General features: G+C 40.3%; 2 protein-coding genes across 3 annotated transcripts in view; one reads left to right on the forward strand and one right to left on the reverse strand.

The window, feature by feature from the left end:
• The first annotated feature begins 2,157 nt into the window (after positions 1-2,157).
• The window catches only part of Smg1_0 (serine/threonine-protein kinase Smg1), a 50,427-nt gene continuing 26,679 nt past the window's right edge, over positions 2,158-25,905 (forward strand). The window contains exons 1-8 of one of the 2 annotated variants that reach the window (XR_008471173.1): positions 2,158-2,451; positions 2,554-2,995; positions 3,056-5,423; positions 5,483-9,136; positions 20,578-20,915; positions 20,978-21,770; positions 23,630-24,211; positions 24,277-25,326. Coding sequence is in view for 1 of the 2 variants with exons in the window: in XM_011186750.3 (XP_011185052.2) it covers positions 2,412-2,451; positions 2,554-2,995; positions 3,056-5,423; positions 5,483-9,136; positions 20,578-20,915; positions 20,978-21,770; positions 23,630-24,211; positions 24,277-25,326 (9,267 nt within the window). In the remaining variant the exon portion in view is untranslated. The remainder of the gene's footprint in view (positions 2,452-2,553; positions 2,996-3,055; positions 5,424-5,482; positions 9,137-20,577; positions 20,916-20,977; positions 21,771-23,629; positions 24,212-24,276; positions 25,327-25,905) is intronic. The other variant, XM_011186750.3, reaches the window with a different exon arrangement.
• Positions 10,679-15,222, reverse strand: LOC114804176 (octopamine receptor beta-2R). The gene is given in 3 exon segments (XM_029041348.2): positions 10,679-11,601; positions 13,876-14,194; positions 14,275-15,222. Coding segments are annotated over 3 exon segments (1,416 nt in total). The 5' UTR covers positions 14,943-15,222; the 3' UTR covers positions 10,679-11,172.

The following is a 25,905-nucleotide window of genomic DNA, read 5'->3' on the forward strand; positions in this document are numbered from 1 at the left end:
TCCTTCTTTTTGCGTTGGTGATAAAATGCTGCTTTCATCATATTACGCAAACTCTCATCCGCAGTAATAAATTTATAAAAAAGTATTGATACATATTTATATGCGTTATAGAGCTAATATATACGTAAAGGTATATGTAGTTAAGATTATTTGAGCTTAAAAATAGCTGTTTCCATCCACAATCCATCTTTTCTTAGTATACATCTTCGAATCAAAGTAGAATCCACCAATTTTTTTTTAACTTTTGATTAATTCATTGAGCGGATCTTTCTTCTTGACTGGCGTAGACACCGCTTACGCGGTTATAGCCGAGTCCACAACAGCGCGCCACGCATCTTTCCTTTTGGCAGTTTGGCGCCAATTGGTTATACCAAGCGAAGCCAGGTCCCTCTCCACCTGGTCCTTCCATCGGAGTGGAGGTCTCCCTCTTCCTCGGCTTCCACCAGCGGGTACTGCATCGAAACTTTCAGAGCTGGGGCACTTTCGTCCATTCGAACAACATGACCTAGCCGCTGTCTTTTTATGCGCTGAACTACATATGTCTATGTCGTCGAATAACACATACAGCTCACCATTCCATCGTTTGCGGTATTCGCCGTTGTCAATGTTTAAGGCACCGTAAATCTTCCGCAAAACCTTTCTCTTACATTATCTACAACTTCAAAGTTATGACTGTCAACAGTGACGTGGGAGCCAAGACGCGAATGCGCTGACTGTTTGTTTGATGACAGCAGATATTTCGTCTTGTCCTCGTTCACCACCAGACCCATTCGCTTCGCTTCCCTATCCAGACGGTAAAAAGCAGAACTAACGGCGCGGATGTCGTTTCCAATGATATCGATATCATCGGCGTACGCCAGTTCGAACTATTTTTTCCAGCATCAGGTTAAAGAAGTCACACTATAGCGAGCCACCTTGTCTGAAACTTCGTTTGGTATCGAACGGCTCGTAGAGGTCCTTCCCGATCCTGACGGAGCTTTTAGTGTTGCTCAACGTAAGCTTACACAGCCTTATTAGTTTTGCGGAGATACCAAATTCAGACATCGCGGCATAAAGGCAGCTCCTATTCGTGCTGTCGAAAGCAGCTTTAAAGTCGACAAATAGATGGTGTGTGTCGATCCTCTTTTCACGGGTCTTCTCCAAGATTTGGCGCATGGTGAATATCTGGTCAGTTGTTGATTTTCCAGGTCTAAAGCCACACTGATAAGGTCCAATCAGTTTGTTGACGGTGGGTTTTAGTCTTTCACACAGTACGCTCGATAGAACCTTTTAAGCGATGTTAAGGAGGCTTATCCCACGGTAGTTGATAAGCGGATCCGTTGGGGGTAAAATCCCCACAGCCAATAAACTGATATGTACTTGCTTTTCTAGTATCTAGTACTAGATAACTACTAGTTGTTGAGATCTTGACCTTTACTCTTCAAAATAAACTAATTCTTTGTGCGCTATATCTTTTGATAGATTCTTTGCAACTTCCGCTTGTATAAACTCTCCTGTTGTTAAATAATTTCGGTGTTTAAATTTCCGTGTGATATCCGACATCTAGTATATCTTTTTAATATTTGCGACGACACTTAGCTGTGAACTGCCGTTTCCTTTAATATTTGCAGGTTTCCAGTGGAACTGGGTACTGGAAATTTGTTTAGCTCAGATCTACAACAGCTGTGACAGTAATTGCAGGAAATAGAGGATATACATACAACTCTTTATATATGCTTTCACTTATTGCTATTTTATATAACTATTATGTACTTACATCTTTTTTTAGTTTGTAAATACATAAATTGTTGTATTTGCTTTGATCAACATTTGAAAACAAAATTAAATTATTATCTAACCGTTAGCCTTCCAATACACCCTGTGGTTTGTGTCTTCGTTATATGTACATATATGTATATTTAAAGGAATTTCCGAAAAAAGAATTCCAAAACAAACGTTTCAATAGGTCATCCACAATTTGACTTGAATAATCGATAAATATACAACTTTTATTTATCGATTAGCAGAAATTCAAAGTTTATGTCATACAATCCACCAACAATCAGCAACAGTGTGCGCGCTTAAAAATAGGTTCCACCAAAACATATGGTAGCGCTTTATGTAATTTTTTTTATTAAAAGTGTAGAAAACATAAATACATAATTAAATAAATAAAAAATTTGTTCTTATCTACACATATTACATAATACTTACATTAAGTGAGAGTCTTAAGCAAATTGAGAGTAAAATGAACTAATTTAATTTCCATTGAATTCCATCACATGTGGCAACAACACTTATTATTTCGCATTTGTTGTTTTCGTGGCCTTATCTTGAATTGTCTTCAACATTGGCGTGTGATTTTTTGTGAAATAAATTTGAGCTATTTTATTAATAACTGTAAATCTCATAAAAAATAAGTATTTAAACGGATGAGTGATGAGCGTAGAATGCAGGATGTTAGATTGGGAGGTAAATAAAATATTTTAATTCTTTTGTTTTGTGTACATGTGCTGTATTCTCATTGTTTCTACCGCTCCCCCCCGCCGTTCCACAAAATGGTACGCCGTTCAGGCTCAGTTAACAACGTGCGGACGCAGTCCCAACATAATCATATGTCATTGGGCGAAAAGATGCCTACTGCAAAGATGCCCTCACTCATTGTTTCTCATATGTACGGAGAAGACATGAAAATATCGAAAATATTGCGGCGTCTGCAAACGGAGAATAACGCGTCAGCTGCACTGGAACTTTGCAACAAGTTGGAGTTGGGCGTACGAGCGCAGCCAAATGCAACATACATATGCCGTTGCTTCGATTTACTAATGGAGAATATGATAACCGTGCTGAGACAGTGTCCGGAAGAGTGTTTGGAAAAGGCAAGCGCTATAATGGGACTGATGGGTTACATTAATCGCAATGATTTCCCAGTCTACAAAAACTATATTATAAAAGCGTATCAATCTTACAAACCGATACGGAAATATATAATGCATGCGCTGAAGACTACATTCAGGTAATTTTGTTTGCAATACACCAATTTCAATTTGTTTTAATGCATTACTCTGTGCCACAGTTGCGATGCAGTCAATTTGGATTTGAGTGTATACAGCGAACGCTTATTGTCTGTACTAAAGGACTACTTGGAAAATGCTGAGGTAGCCGACATCTTTATAGCCGTCAGCGAGACAATTGCAGAATTTTCAAAACATTACAAACGTGCTTTCGAAGTACATTTCATGGATATAGTCGATATTATTGTTGGTTGGCACTTAGAGGTAGAACAACCGTCTAACCTCAAATTACACTGTTCCGTTGCATTGCAACAATTTGCGCCATACTTTCTGAAAGAATTGGACTTTACATTTCGACTGTTGGGCCAATTTCTCGAGGATATTGTAGCATTGGGTGATGAAATTTCACATGCGCCCTCACCGACAGAGTCGCTCAGCAGTGAAGGTGGCACACAAACACAACAAAACAAAGTTGAATTACGTATTGGTTGCTTTATTGGTGCATTCAATTCGATATTGAAAACACTATCGAATCGGGTAGAATTCGTGGGTATGATTGTCGGACAAAATATTGTGAATGAAGCGGCAATGACAATATCGAAAACAGCTGAACAAACACTAACAGTGACATTAGCAAGTGAAGATACAATTATGAATATCAATGACTTCTTCTGTCTGCTATACACGAATAGTTACGATATAATTAATATGGTGAATATAGAAGAATTAATCGCGTTGCAAATGAAACAACTGAATTACTTTAGTGATGCGCCGAAAATGAGCCTACTTTATCTGATACTCTGCGTATTTCGGCAATTGCGCACGCAACTGCCACTATCCACGGTTACCTTGGTTTTCGAAACTACACATAATCCGCTGGCCACCATCAAATTCACCAATAACGATAAGCTGCGACGTCTCTTCCTAAAGGTGTATCATGAAATTTTAATGATTAAAAATGTGCCATTACTACAGGAGACTTATCGCCATGTGACCGCCGATATATTTAGCGCTATAGCGGCGCTAGAAGCGCACGACGACACCGTTGTTCTGCATACTAGCAGCGTGTTGCGCGCTGAGGCAACGCTAAATTTCTATTTGACAGCCTTGTCGGCGTTGGCCACACAAACATCGTCGATTATCAGCATGTATGCGTTATATCCATCGATTTTGGAGCTGCTCATTACGAATTGTAAGGCGGGTGCCACACACTTGTGGCTACGTCATCCCACATTGCACAATGCGCTGCTCAGCGTGCTTGTTGTGCATTGCCAGAAGAATCACAACTTTCGACCGACATCACGTTTGCTCAGCGAACCGCTATTTGCGCCGAAACACGCATTGGACGAAAACAACTCACCCACATCGGAGAATTTCAGTTTGATACTACAATTTCTCGCTGGCATTTTGTGCGCTGCAAATGAGCTAAACGTGTCAAATTTGAATTTACTACTCGATTGGGTGAGCTGCATACTCAGCGAGTGTCGCGAAAACGCCGCCGTGCTACAACAACACGCAAACTTTATCACCATTTGCAAGTCTATTAGTCAGGCGGTGTACGCGTCGCCCTTGAAATGCGCTAAATGCATGGAAATTGTGCTGGACTATGCCACCGTTAATAGTGAAGTTTTGGCATATTTCCGCCAAGCAGCGGTAATTATGCTGGACGCGAGCGATGCCGGCGTACGACGCGCATACACAAGCATACTTGGTAAATTGCCGCTAACCATTTGTCTAACAACCGATTGCGTAAGCAGTAATCTGAGCGTGCGTAAAATGGCGCTCAACGATCTAATGCAATGGTACCGCTCCACCGCTTACTATGCGCCGTTGCGCAACAAGTACTTCAAACCGTTTCTTGAGCGTTTGGAAAATGACACCACCTGTGGTGAATATGAACCGCTCTGTCAATACGCTGCCGAGGTGTTCGCCAAGTGTTGGGTGGCGCGTGCGCGTGAGAACTGCACTTCCTATGAGGCGTCAGCGAGAGGTAGTTGTTGCGCGCTTGCGCTTTGGTTGGAGTACGAAGCCGCGCGTCAGTGCGTACGCAATAAGTTACGCACGTCGATTGGCAAACCGCAGGAGACCTTTCTCGCTATAGAAGCGGTCATTTCAAAGTACGCGCGCATATTGTCCACAAAGAGTGGTCTGTCAAATGTCTGCAGCGCGCGCAAAGTGACGCTGCCGCATTTGATGTCGCTACAGCGCAATACGCGTCTGCTGCTCGGCTTCATCGATAGTTTGGAGAAGCATATCTACAATGCGGCTGAAGGGACCGCGTTCGCCATACCAGCGCTGGAGAAGCCCATCAAAACATTCTTTCGCATTAACGCGCACACCTGCAACGAGTGGTTGAATCGCATACGCCCGAGCGTCAATCTGATTGCAATGCACAGCATGATGCCGGAGCTGGTTATACGCAATGCGGAGGTGAGTCAAATATTAAAATTTATTAAAATGCTTTTATGACAAATATTTACGCTTTGCAGGCTATGCTGCGCATGGATAAGCTGAGCGACGCGCAATTGGATCACACCATAATCATGCTTGTTTGGGCATTGCTCTGCGTTGACGAGTCCTGCACGCTGCAGGGGCTCTACATCTGGCTGAAAACGAAGCATCCGAAAGCCGCTAAGCGCTGCATATGGATTTTATATGCCGCGGAACAGGCTGCTGGCCATAAAGAGCAAGCGGCAGATAGCTACGAAGCCTTTCTGGTCGAAAACGAGTCCAATTTAGATGCGCGCAGCAAGGATTTCGTTGTTGAGCAGTTGATCTACTGCTTGTACTACACCAGTCAGTGGGCGCGTTGTCGTCGTGTGCATGCGCGTTATAAAAACGGTGAGAAGCCAGATGATTTACACTACGAATTGGCTGAGGCGCTCGTAGATGATTACGAGAGTGAGGCTAGTCGTAGTGTTGCGCTCCAGAATGCTATCATGGATTTGACTAGTTGGTCGCCAAATACCAGCGCTGGCAGTGAAGCTGCCGCGTCGGCGCCAGAAACATTTTCTTACTACTACATCACACAGCAGCTGCAAGACGCTTGCGTGGCGCATGCGCTCAAATGGGATGCCATGTCAGCGCCGCCGCTCAGCGAAGATGTGCAGGCATGCATACGCAGCGGTGTGCAAGAGTTGCCGTACCACAGCCGCATGCGCGTTGGTGAGCACCGCAACGCGCTCAGCGATATGCTTATACTAAATCATGTGGCGCAAAAGTTGTCGTCCACGCAGGGTGTGTACGCCGAGCGCATGCATGACATATGCAATACGAATGACACAGAAAAGTCAACATTCTTACTGAGATCGCTCATGTGGACGTTGATGTTTGAGCAGCGCTTGGGCGCGTCGGCTGATGCGGCGCGTCACTACTCACTGTACTTGGATGTGTCGAATAGCGCGCGTCGCGAAGGCAATGCCATCTTCTGTCGCGCTATGTTGCAACGCTTTTTCCGTCTCAAAGGTTTCGATGAATCGCTCTCCGAGGTTGGGCGCATGTTGCGCGAGAATGAGTACACCGTGAGTGTACATGACGCGGACTTGGTGCGCGGTTTTAGCGAGTTGGCCAAGTGTTCGTATGTCAATTCGGCCAATCAAATGAATGCCATCAGCCTAGGCGCTGCCTACTGCACCCAAATCATACAGCAAGTACAAGAGCAGCCGCATGCCACATATCCGCCGAGCAGTGCCGACATGCTGCTCACATTGGCTGATTGGTTGTCGCCGCGTGTCACTGGCTCCACCACCTGCTACAATGTGAGCGGCACAACGGTGCCCAATAATAATGTGAATGCCGCCTTGGCGTTGACGGAAATGCAAGCGTTGTTACAACATCTGCCCGATGTGACGGTGCATTTGGTGAAAGAGAGCGCTGACGACGCCGTTAGCACACTCATACCGCCGGCGGAGAAAGCTATCGGCAAGCTCATCAACGCCAGCATCTGTCAGTCGAGCAACTCGAGCGATGCCTGGTTCGCCTACGGCAATTGGTGCTATCGCTGGGGCAAGCGATTGATGGAAGCCAAGAATACGAATGAAATGAAGAGCGGTTTGCCGCAACGCGACATGCAAGCGATACGCGAAGTGCTGGGCGGCAACGTGAGCGATGAAGCGATCAACCAGGTGGTGAGCGTGCTGAATGGTCAGCAATTGAGCAATATCGACGCCGAGGAAGATATCGAGAAGAGTGAGCTCAGCTCAAGCGAGCTGATCGAGCATGCGTTGCGACGCGTCGACATCTTAGCCGATAAACCGTCGGAACAGATAGCAAGCATCATTAAGATATGGCGGCAGGCGCATCGCAGCGTCTACGTCTACTATGAAATGGCGACGAAGGCGTATTTCAATTATTTGTCAATCGGCACGTCGCAATGTGAGGCGAAGAATACGTTGAGTGATTGCACTCCGGTCACCGTCACCTTGCGTTTGCTGCGCTTGATCGTTAAATATGCGGCGGGCTTGCAGGATGTGCTGGAGGAGGGTTTGCGCACAACACCGCTACGTCCCTGGAAGGTCATCATACCGCAGCTCTTCAGTCGCCTCAATCACCATGAGCCATATGTGCGTAAGAGCGTCTCAGATCTGCTCTGCCGCTTGGCGGAGGATCGTCCTCATTTGATTATTTTCCCGGCGGTGGTGGGTGCGCATCAGGAATCGAAAGAGTCCACACCACCACTATGTGGCGTAAAGGATGGTAGCGCTAAGAACAACAAAGAGCAAAAATGTAGCACACAACTGTCGAACTGCTTCCGTTCGCTGCTGCAAACGCTGTCAGAGCAAGCGCCAGACACTGTTGCGCATGTGCAGCTGCTCGTGAAGGAGCTGAAGCGCGTCACACTCTTATGGGAGGAGTACTGGGTGCATTCACTCTCGCAACTGTACAGTGAATACGCGGCGCTCTTCAATGCACTGGAAGCGGAACTGAAGAAGGCAGGCGGCACGGCGACAGAGAAAATAATCTCCAAGTATGGCATATTGATGAGTCACGTGGTCTACGATATGCAGCGCATTGCCGCTGTCACCTCCAAGTCGGCCGATACCAATTATGAACGTAACTTCCAAGAGCGCTACAGCGCGTTAATCGCCAGCACCATAAACGAGCTGAATCAGCCCTACAATCCCGCCAAGCCGTTCGATGGCTGGGTGCGCATCAAGCAATTGTATGGTGTTTTCCAGCAGCGCTCGCTGCGCGGCTACGCGTCCACATTGAAGATCGCCGATCTCAGTCCGGTGTTGGAGAATATGCGCAATACGGCCATATCCATGCCGGGCGTCGACACCTACGCGAAGGAGCCCGTCTACATACGTTCGGTAGACAGCGCGGTGCATATTCTGCCCACTAAAACCAAACCGAAGAAGTTGGCTTTCTACGGCAGCGATGGCCGCAAGTACACCTACCTCTTTAAGGGTTTGGAAGATCTGCATTTGGACGAGCGCATAATGCAATTCCTTTCGATTTCGAATTCGATGATGGCGCGCGCCAGCATGGGCGTGGACTCATTGCAGCGCGCACGCGCCTTCAAAGCTCATTACTATTCCGTCATTCCGCTGGGCTCACAATCCGGTCTAATCAGTTGGGTTGATGGCGTGACGCCACTCTTCGCCATCTATAAGAAGTGGCAACAGCGTGATGCTGCCTTGAAACAACAACAAAAGGAACGTCAGAATACGCAACAAGCTGGCGTGCAATCAACTGAAGTCGCACCAGCTGCCACACGTCCGTCAGAGCTGTTCTACAGCAAGTTGACACCGTTGTTGGCGGAGCAAGGCCTGAAGATCACCGATCCGCGTAAGCAGTGGCCACTGGGCATCTTGCGTCGCGTGCTCGAGGAGTTGATCAAGGAGACGCCACGCGATTTGCTTGCCAAAGAGTTGTGGTGCTTCGCCAATACGGCGGCGGATTGGCGTAACTCGGTGCGCAATTATTCGCTCTCTATGTCGGTAATGTCCGTTATAGGCTATGTGATCGGGCTGGGCGATCGTCACTTGGACAATGTGCTGATCAACTTGACTTCGGGCGAAATTGTGCACATCGATTATAATGTATGCTTCGAGAAGGGCAAAACACTGCGTGTGCCCGAGAAGGTGCCGTTCCGCATGACACCCAATTTGGAAGAGGCTTTGGGTATAACCGGTATTGAGGTGAGTGTCAAATGTTTTTATTTATACCATTTGTAATTCTTAATCGGTTTTTTTTGCGAGTGTAATATTTTCGTTCACATAACGGTTGTTTGTAAGTCATAAAACTAAAAGAGTTATATGTAGGGTTATATATAACAAAGTGATCAGGGTGTCCGTCCGTGAAAGCGATAATCATACAAAGGTATTGTAGATCGGTGAAATCAGACCACGCCTACAAAATGGCGATAACTGAAAGGGACATTTGTGGATAATTCTTTTTTGGAAAGCGGGCGTTGTCTCTTACTAAATGTGTTGTATTATATATATCTCATAAACTACATCAATCAAATTTTCTAGAGTCATTTCATTTACCCAGTCTGAAAATGGATGACATTGGATTATAACCACGTCTACCTTCCATACAAAGGTTAAGTTGAAAACCACTAAAATTGCTTTAATTCAATAAGAAAAAACCCCCGAAACACTTCGTTTTATGAAAAAAAATGGTATTGAAAGCTTACACTCAAATGTGTCTACAAAGTTTGAAATGGCCTGCCTACCGGTCAAAAGCCATATAAGAAACTACTCGAACAATTTCAACAAAATTCGGTTAATAAAATTTGTTTAACATCCCAATGCTATATTTTAAAAATGGGCGAAATCGGTTCACAACTACGCCTACTTTCTTTATACCACAATTTTGATGACCTTCTGATTCCTTCTTTTTACGATATATAAATTAAGCACCAGTAAAGATATCGGAACAGAACTTTGCACAAATACTGCATTTATAGTGTGGCATCGCCCGTCTCAAATTCGAACTATTAGATTTCAGGACCCCAGATACCGAACATGATGTCTTTAGTGCTTGTGAACAATTTTTTACTGAAAATATCGGAAAAACTCTTAGATATTCTAAAGTTTAGTTAGTTTAAAGATGGTGATGTTTTCTTTACAACATTTGGTCTCTGTGCCGCTTAGGGCTATATCTGAGAAATAATTGCTCTAGCTCCCATATACCACACATGCGGAATTTCAAACTTGCGGTGGGCTTTATGTCGCATATATCGGTTAATATGTGAGATGTCTTAGAAAAATTAAGTGAGCGTATGAGGCTGAAAACGGTCCAGGGATTACCTCCGCCCCCATATACTATTTATAATGATTTTCGCTATTCTGGTGGATTTTATGCCGAATAATTGGTAAAATTACTATCTTAATAGAATTAAATAAATAAATTGCGAGAGTATATATTCTTCAGCTACACCCGAACTTTCCACTTCCTAATTTGCTTTAATTGCACCCAAGAAGTAGATCAGGACACTTTTCAATTTCATTGAAATTTATTAGTTTTACTAAACTAAATAAAATACTGGTACTAATATTTGAAAATCGTTTGATGCCACTATTTTATTACAAAAAGTGAGGCTATGTTCAAGAAATATTTTTTTTTACTTATGCCTTCGTTTTTTCCCAACTTTGGAAAATTTTAATTAAATTTGAAATCCTTTATTAAATTATATTTGTATACAATATTCAGCTTTAGAAATGTTTTCGAATATTTATTTATATATATGAGTGATGTGGAGTACATTTTTATAAAAATTTCAATTTATTTCGAAATATTTCAAAAACCAACTTTCGTTTCTATTTGTTTTAGTGTAGTATGGCTAATTTCTGTTTGAGTGACCTCATGGTAGCAGCATTCATATTAATAATCTGACAACTTCTTCCTGTTGTTTACTTTTCCATTACTTCGCCCTTTGTGAGGATAATCCACTTAATTTTAAATTATTTTCTTGTAGTAAAGGAACAAAGCTACATTGAAAACGAGATTTTTTATTAAGCTCTAAAATGTGAAAATGTTAAATTTTTGAGTGTGTAATTGTCCTAACTTATTGGTTTTGTGCTGAAGATAGTACTTTATTTTTGATACCCTCCACTAGTATTTCCGATTTTTTGCTATTTTTTTTAGTTTCCGTTATTTTTTACATTTTTTTTTATACTCATTCCAGTTTGATTTCTAATAAATACTACATCCTACGCTATTTATGGCTCTACGCCTCAGTCATATCTGCCCCACTTCCCGTCCCACCTCTGTCACTATTCAACCCATTACTCGCAATTGAATCGTTATTATCTTTGACCGGCTCAGCGACCGGTATCGGTATAACGGATATGGTTATAGCACTATTTCGTCGCGGCGAACTTTTTACCGAATCCATGCTATACACCACCAGATCCATCTTATTCGGCTTGTGACAATTCGGGTTTTTGCAGCGCAACAAACGCCAATAAGCGCGTCGAAACGTTGTATTCTTCCAGCAGTAGATCACTGGATTTATGGCCGAATTGGCCATGGCCAAGGAGAAGGCCATTTTGTACAGCACCAGCGATATATTGTAGACATTAAATAGCTCCATGCAAACGACCACGAAGTAAGTGAGCCAGCACATGGAGAAGCAGCCCATTATGAAAATGACAACCTGTGAATGAAAAGCGAAAAATAACTCTTTATTATACATATGTACATACATATATATGCATGTAGATGTATATATTTAAAGGTTGCAGTCAGTCGTAAACAATGTGTTAAATAGTTGTCTTATTAAGCGCTTGTACAAGTCCATTATCGAATGATGTTGCCGTATGTGTGTGTGGCGTAACTTTTTATGACAGCTTTATATTTATTTATTTATTTGACAGCGATTTGTTTTATGCTGCTTAATGTTGTTGACATTGCCAAAGTATTTTTACGAGTATTTATAGAGCGCATTGATAAAGAGCGCCATTTCGTCTTGTTTTATGGTTGCGATAAACGCTTAGCGTTGTTCGTTGCCTATTTACAGGCGCACAATCAACGTTGTTAGGCTTACGTTGTACAGCCATTGACACTGGAATAGATTCACTATTCTTTATTTTTGTTGTAGTGTTGTTGTCAGTGATTTTCATTAAATATTAACGATCCCTGATTTTTGTTTTGATATTAATTTCGTAAATAATGTTATAAGAGAAAATATATTTAGCTATTCATGTGCTAATATTAGTTCCCACATTCGTTGCGGTTTTCGAGTTATGAATTTTTAGTGCGTGTACCGTTAAGGCTCTACTTAAATCCTGTGAGGAGCATTGTGTTTCACAGCATCAGATAAACTTCTGACTTGCGGATCCAAACAGGTTCATATCGCCGAAAGAACAGCTCTTATTCTTCTTCTTGACTGGCGTAGACGCGGTTATAGCCGACTCCACAACAGCGCGCCATTTATTTCTCGCTTTGGCAGTTTGACGCCAATTGGTTATACCAAGTAAAGCCAGGTCCTTCTCCACCTGGTCCTTCCAACGGAGTGGAGATCTCCCTCTTCCTCGGTTTCCACCAGCGGGTACTGCATCGAACACTTTCAGAGCTGGAGCACTTTCGTCCATTCGAACAACATGACCTAGCCAGCGTAGCCGCTGTCTTTTTATTCGCTGCACTATGTCTACGTCGTCGAATAACACATACAGCTCATTATTCCATCGTCTGCGGTATTCGCAGTTGCCAATGTAAATAGGACCATAAATCTTCCGCACAACCTTTCTCTCGAAAACTTCTGGTGCCGTCTCATCGGATGTTGCCAACGTCCACGCTTCTTCATCATAAAGTAGGACGGGAATGATGAGGGACTTGTAGAGTTTGACCCTTAGCCGGATAAAAACCGGGTCAATTCCGGTACCGGAGAACCGGCTGTCGTGAGAATTGATGTAGGTACTTAACGAAGAGATCTGTGGTATATTCTGGCAATTTTTAAAGTGCCTCATCCAGCCTTCAACTCTGAAAAATTCTTGGGTTATGTTCTGAGCAAAATAAGTCATGGACTTTCCACTTATATTTATTAATTTCGATATTCCGCTCCTTTTATCCAGCGTTACCCACAAAGCAATTGACTAGACTTGAAGCCGCTTTTCAGTTTCTTCCAACATAATAAAGCGATTTAAATGAGCTTGAAACATCCGATGATCGACGATTTTGGTAGAAAGAGGGATATTAGATGCCGGAATGTAAATTCGAAGCAGAGAAAGCAATTTTATTAGACAATCGTCAATATATAGAGAGCGTTCAATCGAACAAACAAGTGGCATAAATCAAGTAACTGGCATAATGAAATATATTTGGAATAATAAGGGGTTATAGGACTTCAAAGAAGTACTTCCTCTCTCTTGTTGTTGTTGTTGTAGTGGCAGCAAACATTTACCAAATGATTTTGAGGAATACTATCGAGTTAACAGACCTTGGTCGAATAAAAATTCGAGTCCGTTCCGGTTACGTCGACCCGATTGTCGTGGCAACGGATACACTCTCTCAGTTTCTTTCGTATTACCTTCAACTGCAAAGCCGTCGTGAAAAGAAGACGGCCAATGATTGCTAACATACATTTATATGGTTTTTTGCTACATAGAGTTGAATTTAACCTCTTTCTGGTGGTACTATACGCATAACTGACTGAATTGGGTACGGTACGGTTATAGAGATATGGTTGGGGAATCTATATCAAGGTCTTTCCAGCATTTAAACGCAATTGCCTTAGTACTGATTTGTCTACCATGCAACGCTCTAGCAGTTAAACGCTTTCGTTGAATGTGCGTGTAACCATTTCACTATCCATAGCTGTGCATATGCAAAACCGATAATACATTGTATGGGACATACTTCACATGACAATATAAATAACAGCCATATGCAATTAACGAACGAATTCTACGCGCACATATTATACGCTCACCTGCATCGATTTCCAATCGGGCATTCGCCGCGCCTGCTTTTTGCTGCTCCAGCTCTGCACTTCACGCTTGCAACGCGACTGTTGCGACTGTTTGGCGGCCTCACGCATTATACGCCAATAAATCAAGAGCATCAACGACCAAATGATTATGAAGCCGGGCGTTATAATGCCCGCCATATACCAAGTGGGCAGTACCTGATAGAATTCGCATTCGATGGCAGTTTTAAAGCGATTGCAGAACACCGGCACAATGGCCACCGTGGCGCCGGCGGCCCAATTCAGCGCGATTATGATGAAGGAGACGCGACGCGTCATGAAACTGTGGAGAATTATTTCTATTAAATCGTTTCAGTTTTAGAGGAAGTTATTGACGTTCCTCCGAGGATCTCGCCAACTTACCGTCGATAGTGCAAGGCATACACGATTGCTATATACCGATCTACAGCTATCGTTATCAGAGTCAATATCGAAACGCAACAGGTGAAGATGATGAGGAAAAATCGCAACAAGCAGAGATTTTGCGATTGACCGAGATTGGGACCCACATAGAAGGCGATGTGGTAGGGTAGCGATATGCCAACGGCAAAATCCGATACAGCCAGCGATAGTATGAACATATTCGAGATTAGGCGACGCAAGCGGCGGCAGCTGTGTATGGCCAATATGGTGAGCGCATTGCCAGCTAGTATGCAAACCATTATCAGTGCGTTGCAGGTGGCCCAAAATATGGTTGTCTCGGCGATGCCATCGATGATGGTGTTGCTAGGTGTGATGGTGGATGTTATTGTCGATAGTGTGGGAGCTGTGGAATTCACAATTGTTGTGGCAGTAGTTGTTGCTGTTGCTGCTACTGCCGTGCTCGCTGTTGTTGCATTCTCTAACAGTATTATCGAGATATTTGCACTTATTTGCAATTTCAATTCATTGTTTGTCATTGTGGTGTGTATTTGCTGTTGTTGTTGTTGTTCTTGTAAATAAGTCAATTCACGCGCATTTCATTTTTGTTGATCAGCCACTTCAAGCATACGATAATATTTCAATAGCGTTAACAATGTAGTTCCAGACATGTACAAAACCCGTTTTCTTCCAAAAAAAGAAAGAAACGGTAGAGTTAGAAGCGCGTAACGCGTTAACTACTCTGGCGCACCTCTAAAATTATTACCGTGTTAACTGCTCGGCAACTCGCGGAAGACTGTGCTCTATGTTGACTGTGCAAACCATAATCGCATTGCTGATTTTCCCACGCCTCTAATATAATATAATCTCACCTTTTCTCCGCAAATATCTACTCCATCATCGGTTAATACTCGCGTTTATACCCGTTGTTCGGGCGGTGATAAGTAGTTTTCGGCGCAATGCATTGGAGAAAGTGAAAGTGTTGTTGTTTTGAACTAAATACATATATAGTGTAAAGTACCCTATGTTTTTGCGAGTAAAGGAAAGTCCTTATTGTATATAGTCTATATACATCCATGCAGAGTACATCAATCATCACCATAAGCCTTCCTAGATATCTCTCCTAAAAGCTACACTCTCAAAATGGTACAGTAATGCTACTAAAGCCAGAGAGCACATGTGATAATACGCGTTGTTTTGCCTAAAACTGTTTTACTTTGGTTTGGTTTTATGCTAAAAGCTTGTAAAAAATAATCCTTCTGCGAAATAGTTTGGTAACTTATTGTTTTCACCAGAAAAGAACATAATCCAATCGAACTGTTTGCATCCTGAAATTAACATAGACTATTAAGCGAACTTATGAGCTTATTCTTATTGACTTATATACTTAATTTCATTAAGTTATCTATAAATTGTCTGAAACATCAAATTTAAAGGCGGAATTAACATTATATATGTATGGCGGAAAATTTGAAACGCTTTTATCGTTATAGAAACCCAGGAGTAATACTTTAAGTATAACACCCTTACCTTAATTTACTCAATTAGCTCAGATAGTATATATATATATATATATATATATATATAAATATAGTGTGTAAAATAATATCATAATTGTACTCAATTTAGATTAGAATGAAGCATCATTTAAATAATAGATAATTACCCTAAGTATACCATACTCATATAAATTTTGTTTAATCACCGATAAAATATTACACCTCGAAATAATGTTTTAATTGAGCAATTAAAGTAAATACAGAGTGAATTGTACTTAATTTACTATACAATGAAGTAGAGTCCGACCAATTAATCGCCCTTGGCATCGGCATCGGTCAGTATAGGCCACAAAATTCAGCATCAGCTTCGGTATCGGCCAAATGTGGCCGATTCTTAGGTTATTCTTTCTACTTCTTTTGAATTACACTTACATTAAATTTATTTTACTTTCTTGATTTCTTAAAAGCCTAAACTATTAAGTCTTCTGTTCACCTTATAAAACACAGCTTGATTCAAATTTGCCTGAACCAAACAATCCTCATGATGATAATTTTAATTCTGGTATAATTTTGTTCACATAACGGTTGTTTGTAACACCCAAAACTAAACGAGTTAGATATAGGGTTATATATACCAAAGTGATCAGGGTGAAGAGTGGAGTACAAATCCGAATGTCTGTCTGTCCGTCCGTCTGTGCAAGCTGTAACTTGAGTAAAAATTAAGATATCTTGATGAAACTTGGCACACTTATTTCTTGGCACCATAGGAAGGTTGCTTTCGAAAAAAATTGGACCACTGCCACGCCCACAAAATGGCGAAAACCGAAAACACATAAAGTGCCATAACTAAGCTATAAATAAAGCTATGGAAGTAAAATTTGGTATGAAGGATCGCACTATGAAGGGGCATATGTGGATGTAATTTTTTTGGGGAAGTGGGCGTGGCCACGCCCCCTACTAAGTTTTTTGTACATATCTCGCAAACCAATAGAGCTATATAAACCAAACTTTCTGCAGTCGTTTTTTTAGCCATTTCCTTATACAGTCCAAAAATGAAAGATATCGGATAATAACCACGGCCACCTCCCATACAAAGGTTAGGTTGAAAATTACTAAAAGTGGGTTAACTCATTAACGAAAAACGGCAGAAACACTAAATTTCACATAAGAAATGGCAGATGGAAGCTGCACTCAGATTTTTTTACAAAATTGGAATTGGGCGTGGCGTCGCCCACTTATGGGTCAAAAACCATATCTCAGGAACTACTCGACCGATTTCAATGAAACTTGGTTTGTAATAGTTTCCTTACATCTCAATGATATGTTGTAAAAATAGGCCAAATCGGTTCACAACCTCGCCTACTTCCTATATACCAGAACTTTGAAGACGATCTGAATCGTTTACATTACAATATATAAAGTAAGCACTAGTGAAGATATAGGAACAGAACTTTGCACAAATACTACATTTATAGTGTGGCAGTCCCATTCTAAAAATCGCCGAAATCGGACCATAGGTTTTTAAGGTCCCATATATCGAACACGAGGACCTCGGTCTTCTAGTCTAATATTATGGTTTCCAACTTTCAATGGACTTTATACAATATATATGACGAATATGTGGGTCAAATTGTGTATTATATAATATAAATAAAGCCAAATAAATAAATTGCGAGAGTATAAAATGTTCGGTTACACCCGAACTTAGCCCTTCCTTACTTGTTTTTGTTTTAAATTTATTATTACATTATTTATGTAGATCCGATTTATTATATACACAGTTTTGTGCAACAACTTGTTGGGGACTCTTATAGACTCTATTATAAAAAAAAAACTGGGAGAGTCTATTTTTAATAGTCTCTTGAGACATAATAATAATAATGTTTCATAATCAACATCATTCGCCATAGACAGGAATAGGTTTGGACTATGATGTTTATGCAAATGAACCTCACAAAAAAGTTTAATTTCTGTCCTTAAGGGGTTATATACAGTTAGAATTTTCAAAAAATCGATTTTTTTATTTCATTTTCTTAATGTACATATATTTAAGAATACACACAGAAAATTTCATATCGTTCCAGTGAATATTTTCAAAGTTACAAGCAAATGAAAAATTTGAAAAGGCGTTTCAGAGTGCTTTTAAGTACAAGGTCCAAACATTAAACGCGTTTTTCTCAATTTGGTGTTTTCAAAGTCGGTGACCAACATTACTCGAAAACGGCTAGACCGATTAGTCTCAAATTTTAACACGACCTTCTTAAATATATTTTTTAGTAATTAATCGTAGATTTTTTCTCTCCGATAAATATTTTTTTTTTATAAACAATTTAAGGCCGAAATTTCGGTGAAAAATCGATTTTTTTTTTGAGAAACCGTCATTTTGTCAAAAAATTTTATTTTGCTTATTCCTTCGATTAATGACTAGATTTAACATTATTTTAACGAAATCTGTTTGGTTTTTTAATTTCGGATGATCCAGTTCCGAGATATAGTGGTCACCGCAAAACGTCTTTTTTGAGAGGAGCTCCTGGAGATCAGCTGTAGCTCTTTTTCAAATAAATATTTTTACTAAAACTAAGTCTTAAAATACAGTTAAAAGATACCATAATATGTGTACAAATTTTTGGATCAATAAATTAAAAAGTTTTCTCAGAAAAAATTCTGGAAAATTCACTTTTTTTCGGCCGTCTAACTGTATATAATCCCTTAAAGGAAAAAAGCTATATTGCTGACGTAGCGACTTGTTTTGAGAAAAGAAAAACTTATTTTTTCTATCTATATATTATAAAAATAAGTTATTTAGTTTTGAATATTAATTGAATTAAAAAAACACCTCCATATTTACATATGAACTGATTTTTTATTTATTTGGTGATGTTATTTGTTTTTGTTTTTCTTTTGTTAGTTTAGTTAGTTAACTAAATAAATTTGTTCATGAAAGAATCGGCATCGGCATCGGCCGATACTTTGCCAACTGGCCAACTGAAGTATTAAAATAGTTGCTAATTACCCTAAATTTACTTGTTATCTCATATGTTCAACGGCAAAATAATAACACCTCTAAATAAAGTTCTAATTGAGCAATTAAAGTAAATACAGACTTTTAATTGTACTCTATTTACTATACAATGAAGCATTTAAATTGTCGCCTAATACCCTAAATGATGTATCATTCTTATATAAATTTACTAGTTCTTTCATATTTTCACTGATTTATTTATTTATTTAATTTAACATATAATTATACAATTAATGAATTGTCAAATTAGTAATTTATTAACATTAAATACTAAAAACTTCCCAAGCAATTCAGTGAACTGTCTCCATTATCCTCAGGTTTTTGGTTAGAGAGAAAACTAAATGTTTTAAAAAGAAGTTATAGATACGACAATAGATCAAGTTAACTTATTTCTGTACAAACTCCATCCAAAACTCGATTGTATTGACCGGAAGAGTTATATATTTTAAACATGATATGTCAATTTACACCTTAATTGCGTAAGTTAATTGAGTCGATTGAATTTGGTATAAATCGGGGAAATCCTCCATAAGATTTTATAAGATAATGAGGATTTCATATTGGTCTAATATACATACATTTGCTCATTTACATGAATAGTGTCATAACTTAAAAAACACGATTTTTGAGTTGAGTAGGCAGAAATGTACGCAATTTCTTCCGATGCGTAGAAAAATAAAGCATGAAATAAGAATGTGCCGTTATTAAATTTGTTATTATTTTTTAACCACAGCAACGACACTTTTCAGTTGTGTCAGAATGAGGCATGCTTCTTTTTCAGAAAGAAAGGCATATTTTGTGTTACCGCACATATTGTAATAGGGTGAAGTCGGTTTTATTTTTAGAAAGAACGGCAGAAAGAACTTATAACGACGGAATTGATTTATATTTTTCACAAATAACGACATAATTCAAATGGGGCCCAGTTTATGCCTTAGAAAAAGCTTCAGTACACCCCTTTTAGTCCACTTATCATCAGCATTATATTAAATATATTACATGCCACTAGTTTATTCAATAAATAATGCTTATGGCGTTTTTCTATATTTGCTAAGTAAGAGATAATACAAAACTTTAAACAGCTCTGCTGAAAAATCGATTTTTTTGAGTTGTGATACTATTCATGTAAATTAGCGATATGTATCTCTATTCAATATTTTCGAGATTATAAATTGATATAGTGGTTATAAGTGATAATATCCCTTAGTAAGAATTCATCATAAATGCCAAAACAAAACCTATCATAGCCCTGGCTGAGATTAATGTCAACTTTGATTTTCTTGTGTCTACCCAACCGCTCTGCTGAATGTGACTCGAAGAGAACTATTTTTATTAGCCGTTTTTGTGAGATAAAAGTTCAAATATATATTTTTTTCAACAAAAACAGTAAAAGTTATAAATATTCCGATCTTTGGTCTGACCAGCTGAGGCAATTTATCTGCATTTTATTTTATTAACAAAAATAAACAAAGCACAATCTAAATGATGCAGCAATTTTCAAGGCTTAGTAGTTGTAATGAATGAATATATTACGATTGCGTTTTTATCTGATGCTTAATCACTAATCAATTATCACGAGGAGGTTATTCGTGGGGGTACGTGGGAATTTTATAGGAGAAAGTTGCATGTTGCCAAGTATTATGTACTCTAGACGACAAATCAATTTTATTTCTGTAGTTCTTATTGTTGTTGCTAAATTACTCGAGACCTAGCAATTAGTTAAATTTGCTAAAATATGAATTAACTAAATCAATAGTTTTTTTATTTTCTTATTTAATTTTATAGGGCACATACCGCCTGGGCTGTGAGCATGTGTTGAAAATATTGCGTAAAGAGCGTGAAACATTACTCACCTTGCTGGAGGCATTCGTTTATGACCCATTGGTTGATTGGACTGTAAGTGACGATGGCACTACGACTGTAGCACGCGCTACCTCGGCGCACGCTGCTGCTTTGAGTCTAAATGCATTGGATGCGGTAGCGGCGAACGCGCTAAAAGAGAGTAATACAAAACTCAATGGACCCATAGATGATGCTACGCAACGCAAACCGAATTGGGAGAGTACACGGAAGTCGCTGGAGGTGCGTTTGCATGAACTCAAACCATTTTGGACACAATACAGGTGAGCGCAAAACAATTTCTCCATTTATTATTTGTTTTATTTAACTCTCCCACCGATTACAGAGACGAGTTACAGACACGTTTGTCCGAGGTTGAAGGTGCGCTTGATCGTTTAATCGAAGTGCAAGCCGAGATACGCCGCGAAGAGCAAGAACGTGATCGCATCACCAAACAATCGGCGATGATACGTGAATTGCAAGCACTCGGCACCGCGATGGGTAGTCACGCCTTGAACACGATCACGGATCGTTACAACAGCTGCAAGCGTGACGAAGGCGCGCTCAATGTGATGAAGGAGAATGTGCAAAAATATCAGAGCGATACCCATGCCATACTCAATGTATATTTCGAACAATTGCTACCCACCTCTGCCACAAATGAGCTGTCAGCACTGCAATTGCAGCTATGCGACTTGCAACACAATGTACCAGCGAATGAATTCGAATTGCTACACGCACTACTCGAGCAGAGCGGCCAGGAGCAGCTGTATGCGCAGTGCGACTTCACACGCAAAGAAATGGATAACACACTCTTCCAGCAGTGCCGTTGCGCCTTGGAATGCATTGATCAGTTGCAACAATATATCGGCGTTATGCAATTTTATCCACGCTCACAGTTACAGCAAAATCACTTGCTCAAATATGAGTGCGCCTATCGTGCGTTGCTAAGCGGCGAATTGAGTGCCAGCGAGTTGCAACAGCAGTTTGAGCAGTGGCAAGAGAGCGAGTCAGCGGTTGCGGATGGCATGAAGTCGCAGGTCATGCAGTATGCAGCTCTATTGGAGAAAGTTTGGATTGAGGCGAATATGGAATTGGCCACCGCCATCAGTGATTTGAATGATCAGTCCAGTCAAGTGGTGAGTGTTGAAAATTAGTTGTGATATTTAATTATTCAAATTATGAGTCAGGCTTAGGGACTATGACACATATGGAACATTAAATCTTGATTTAGACATGTTTTAAAATTATAAAAAAATATGTTTCCTGTACCTGATCGGTCAGACCTCTGTCCCTGTACCTGTACCTGAAAAGTCAGACCTCTGACAACTCAGATATGACTTAAATATTTTTAGTAATCCTATTTGGGGATAACATTGAGAACCAAATCAAAAAAGTCCTAAAAATAACGAGTTAGATATAGGGATATATATTAGGTTGGCAAATATCTCCCTTCCGCCATTTTGTCTTTTGAATTTCGCGGTTATGTCTAAAGCGCTACAGAGCTTTTATCTGGCAATTCTATACATTTTTGAAAGGTCTTGACATAACCTACAAAACGACGCTATGCATGATTAGTTTGGATATTGTATTCAACAGTTATAGACGTTTAAACATGGAGTTCACAAACACCGAAATTCGCGCTATTTTAAAGTTTTCCTTCGTTAAAGGCAAATCTGCAGGAGAAACGTTCCGTGAAATTAATGGTGTTAGGGGGATGGTACTTTATAACTTCGAACTGCGGAGGAATGATTTCGGTGAATTCAGAGCGAGGGAAAAGAAAACCATGGATAAGTCAGCCGGATGACTATCAAAATGATCAGGATGACGACACGAGAAGTCTGTCTGTTAGTGTGAAAATCACTAAAATTGCGTTAACTCACTGGCGGAAAACACCACAAACACTTGACACTTGACAGAAGGAAGCTGCACTCAGATTAAAAAAAAATATGGAAAATGGGCTTGGTGTCGCCCACTTATGGGTCAAAATGATTTCCTTTGTAATGGGTCAAAAACCATCTCTCGGAAACTACTCTACTGATTTTAATGAAATTCGGTGTATAATATTTTCTCAACACCCTGATCACACGGACAGAATATGGGCTAAATCGGTTCACAATCACGCCTACTTCCCATGTAACTCAATTTTGAATTCTATCTGATTCCTTCACTTTATAATATGTACATAAGGAACCAAAGAAGATAGCGGAATAAAACTATTCAAAAATATTGTATGTGAGCTGTGACATCACTATTGGAAGAATTGTCGAGATCGGACTATAACTTTTCAACACAACGGATACCTTAGGGTAATTTTTCACCGAAAATATCGGTTAATCTCTCAGATATTTTAATTTAATTCAGAGGAAATCTTTTTCTTCTAATAGTGTGTCTCTGTACCAAAAATGGTTAAAATCGGGTCATAACTTCCCGTAGCTGCCATATACCTAATTATAGGTTTTTCAAAAATATGGTGGGCTTTATTCCGCATATATCGGTTAATATGTGAGATAAATTAGCAAAATTAAGTGAGCGTATAGTCTTGGTTACAGTGTACCTTGGTGGTGAAAACTAGTGAAATCGGTTGAAAAACTACCTCAGCCCTCATATACCTATATATGATGATTTTCGTTATTCTATTGGACTTTATGCCAAATATATGGTTCAATAGTAAGTAACACATACCAAAATGCGAGGTTATGTACAGTGAAGAAAATGCTAGTTCAAAGAAAGCGTTCTTTTTATTGCCATGTTTTATCGCATTTTGTTGTGGAACAGGGTTGCATTGTGACTCCGTTCACCATATGTTCACCGGTTATGTCCTTTCCGTTATTTATAGTATTTAAGGGCTTGATAAATCAGCAGCATTTACTAATATTATTTCTGACATTTTTCGTTACAACAACAATTTGTCAAGGTTCATATTATCGAAATTCCATTATTTATTTCCACATATTCACTTTAAACCGTTATATAACATTTTTCCTTCTACTTGCAGACAATCTCATTTGATGCCGCTGTCACCACAATACACACATTCATCGCTTTAGACCCAGACAGCCATACACAAGCGCTGCAATCTTGCATGCTGGAGACACTTTCGAAAGCTAATGATTCCTTCTTGCTCTTCGAAGAGGACGCTTTGGATACCGGCGATTACTATCTGCTCAATCAACAATTGAATTTCCTGGAAATGCTACAACAAATGTGTCAAGTAGCCTTCCCAGATGCCGATCAACATTTTTACGATAATTTACTCACACTCTCCGAGACGCTGCAATCGCTGCACAATTTGAAAACGGCCTTTGAGCAATCGCTGCCAGAACGTATTGTGCGCCTATACATGCAGGACAACAACGATGAAGTGCAAGCAGCTTTGGCTGAGATTTGTGCACAAGAGCCGAATTCACCTCACACCGATTCACCGGTACGCCTGAAGAGCGGTAGCAATGAGGTGACGTTGCTCTACAATGAGATATACGCGCTCTTCGATGACTTCGAAACACGCGTGAAGCTGCTGAGACCCACTGTGGAGATAGTGTTGGAGCGTATGGGCGAATCGAATTTCAAACAATTCGTGGTAATTTCTAATATCGAATGCTTTGTTGTTGTAAAATATTTATATTTATTCTTTCCATATAATAGGAATCACGTTTGTGTGCCAACACCTCAACAGTGATCGATACCACCATGAAGTACGAAGTGATCGTCAATATTTTCCGTATGGCACGCGATAATGTCAAAGCATTACTCCAGAATGACATACAACAAATATACGATGTACGTCGTTTTTCAGCACCAATTAACGATTACATCAACACCACACAGCACACCATACTCTCCGGTCTGCCTTCGCTGTTCGCGCACATGCTGCACGGCCGGCTGACCAAGCTCGCTGCTCAATACCCCAATTTGCGTTGCTTGGAAGCTGCTACACTGTTGAATGCCGAGGGCTTGTGCCAAAATCTGTTGCATGCCCTGCAGCAAGGTTTCAGCGGCAAGAACTTCCAAATGCAAGTGCTCTTGCATACCAAATGGGTGGAACATTGTGCGCTCGTGGGCAGCGCACACTTTTGGCTGAACGAGGCGGCGCTGCAGCAGACCGATACACAGTTGATGTACGGTTTTCCGAAGGAGAAACTGCTGAAATCTGTGCAAGCTTGCAGTCAGTCATTGAGCGCTTGGAAGCACACAATGATTAAGATACACGAAGATGTGGAGGAGTATACAGCTGCCGTGACGCAGCAGCTGAATTGGGCATTGCAAACGAATGGCGGCAATCTGCTGTCATTGCAAGCCGACTTTATGGAATGTGTAAAGGCCCAGCTGTTGCGCTACAATGGTCTGTTGCAATCGGCTACACAGATATACGATTATGCCAACGCCTTGTTGCAATTCGAATTGCTGCAGAGCGCCGATAATCGCCTACAGGCTGATAATGCCTTTCTGGCTGTGCTGCAACAGTGGCAGGACGCCGTGGCCGCAGTGCAGCAGAGTAACGCAAGCATAACACCAATTGAGCAATCGATTGTGCAGCTCTTGGATCCCGAGGGTAAAGTGGATCAGTGTTGGATCGAAAATATTGCCGGTTTGTTGGATGAAATGACGTTCGCTTCACAACGCAAACTGGCCACATTGGAGCATGAAGAGGGTGCTCTCAAGGAGGGACTCTTCGAGCAGGGGCAGCAAATGCTGGTGAGTAGTACTTTCATTATTTTTTAATAAGCAGTATTGGATCCTTGAAAGAAAATCAAGATATCTTCCCCAAAAATTATGTTAAAAAAATAAAATGGAGACTTTGTTAGTCTTGAAATTCATTCATTATTTAAGTGCAGTTAATCAGCAACGTGATTGCTGTAAACTGCACAGGATTACCACAAAACTTTGAGTCTAAAACACACAGAAAATTCGAATCCTCAACTAGACTCCAATCTTTAAAAAATAAATGTATACAATATGATTCAACGCTTTGTCAATGGATGAAGAAAAAATTGTCGAAAGTCAGCCGATTCCTATGTTACATTTTTTAAGCTTTGAAATAACAAATTTTGGAGACAACAACAGCGATTTCTTAAAATATTCTTGTAATGCGATTAATAGCCTTTTCGCACAGGGTCTAATTGATCAATTAACCGGCCTCTGCTCGATTAAAACGCTGATTTAGTTCGATTTACCATACAAAATAAAAATTTGATTTTTCTACATTAATTTTTAATCGGGAGAAAATAGCAATCAGCTGTTGAAACTTAGCAACTTGTTATGAAAAGCAAAAAC

The sequence above is a fragment of the Zeugodacus cucurbitae genome, chromosome 5 (assembly GCF_028554725.1).
Source record: "Zeugodacus cucurbitae isolate PBARC_wt_2022May chromosome 5, idZeuCucr1.2, whole genome shotgun sequence".
Lineage (NCBI taxonomy): Eukaryota > Metazoa > Arthropoda > Insecta > Diptera > Tephritidae > Zeugodacus > Zeugodacus cucurbitae.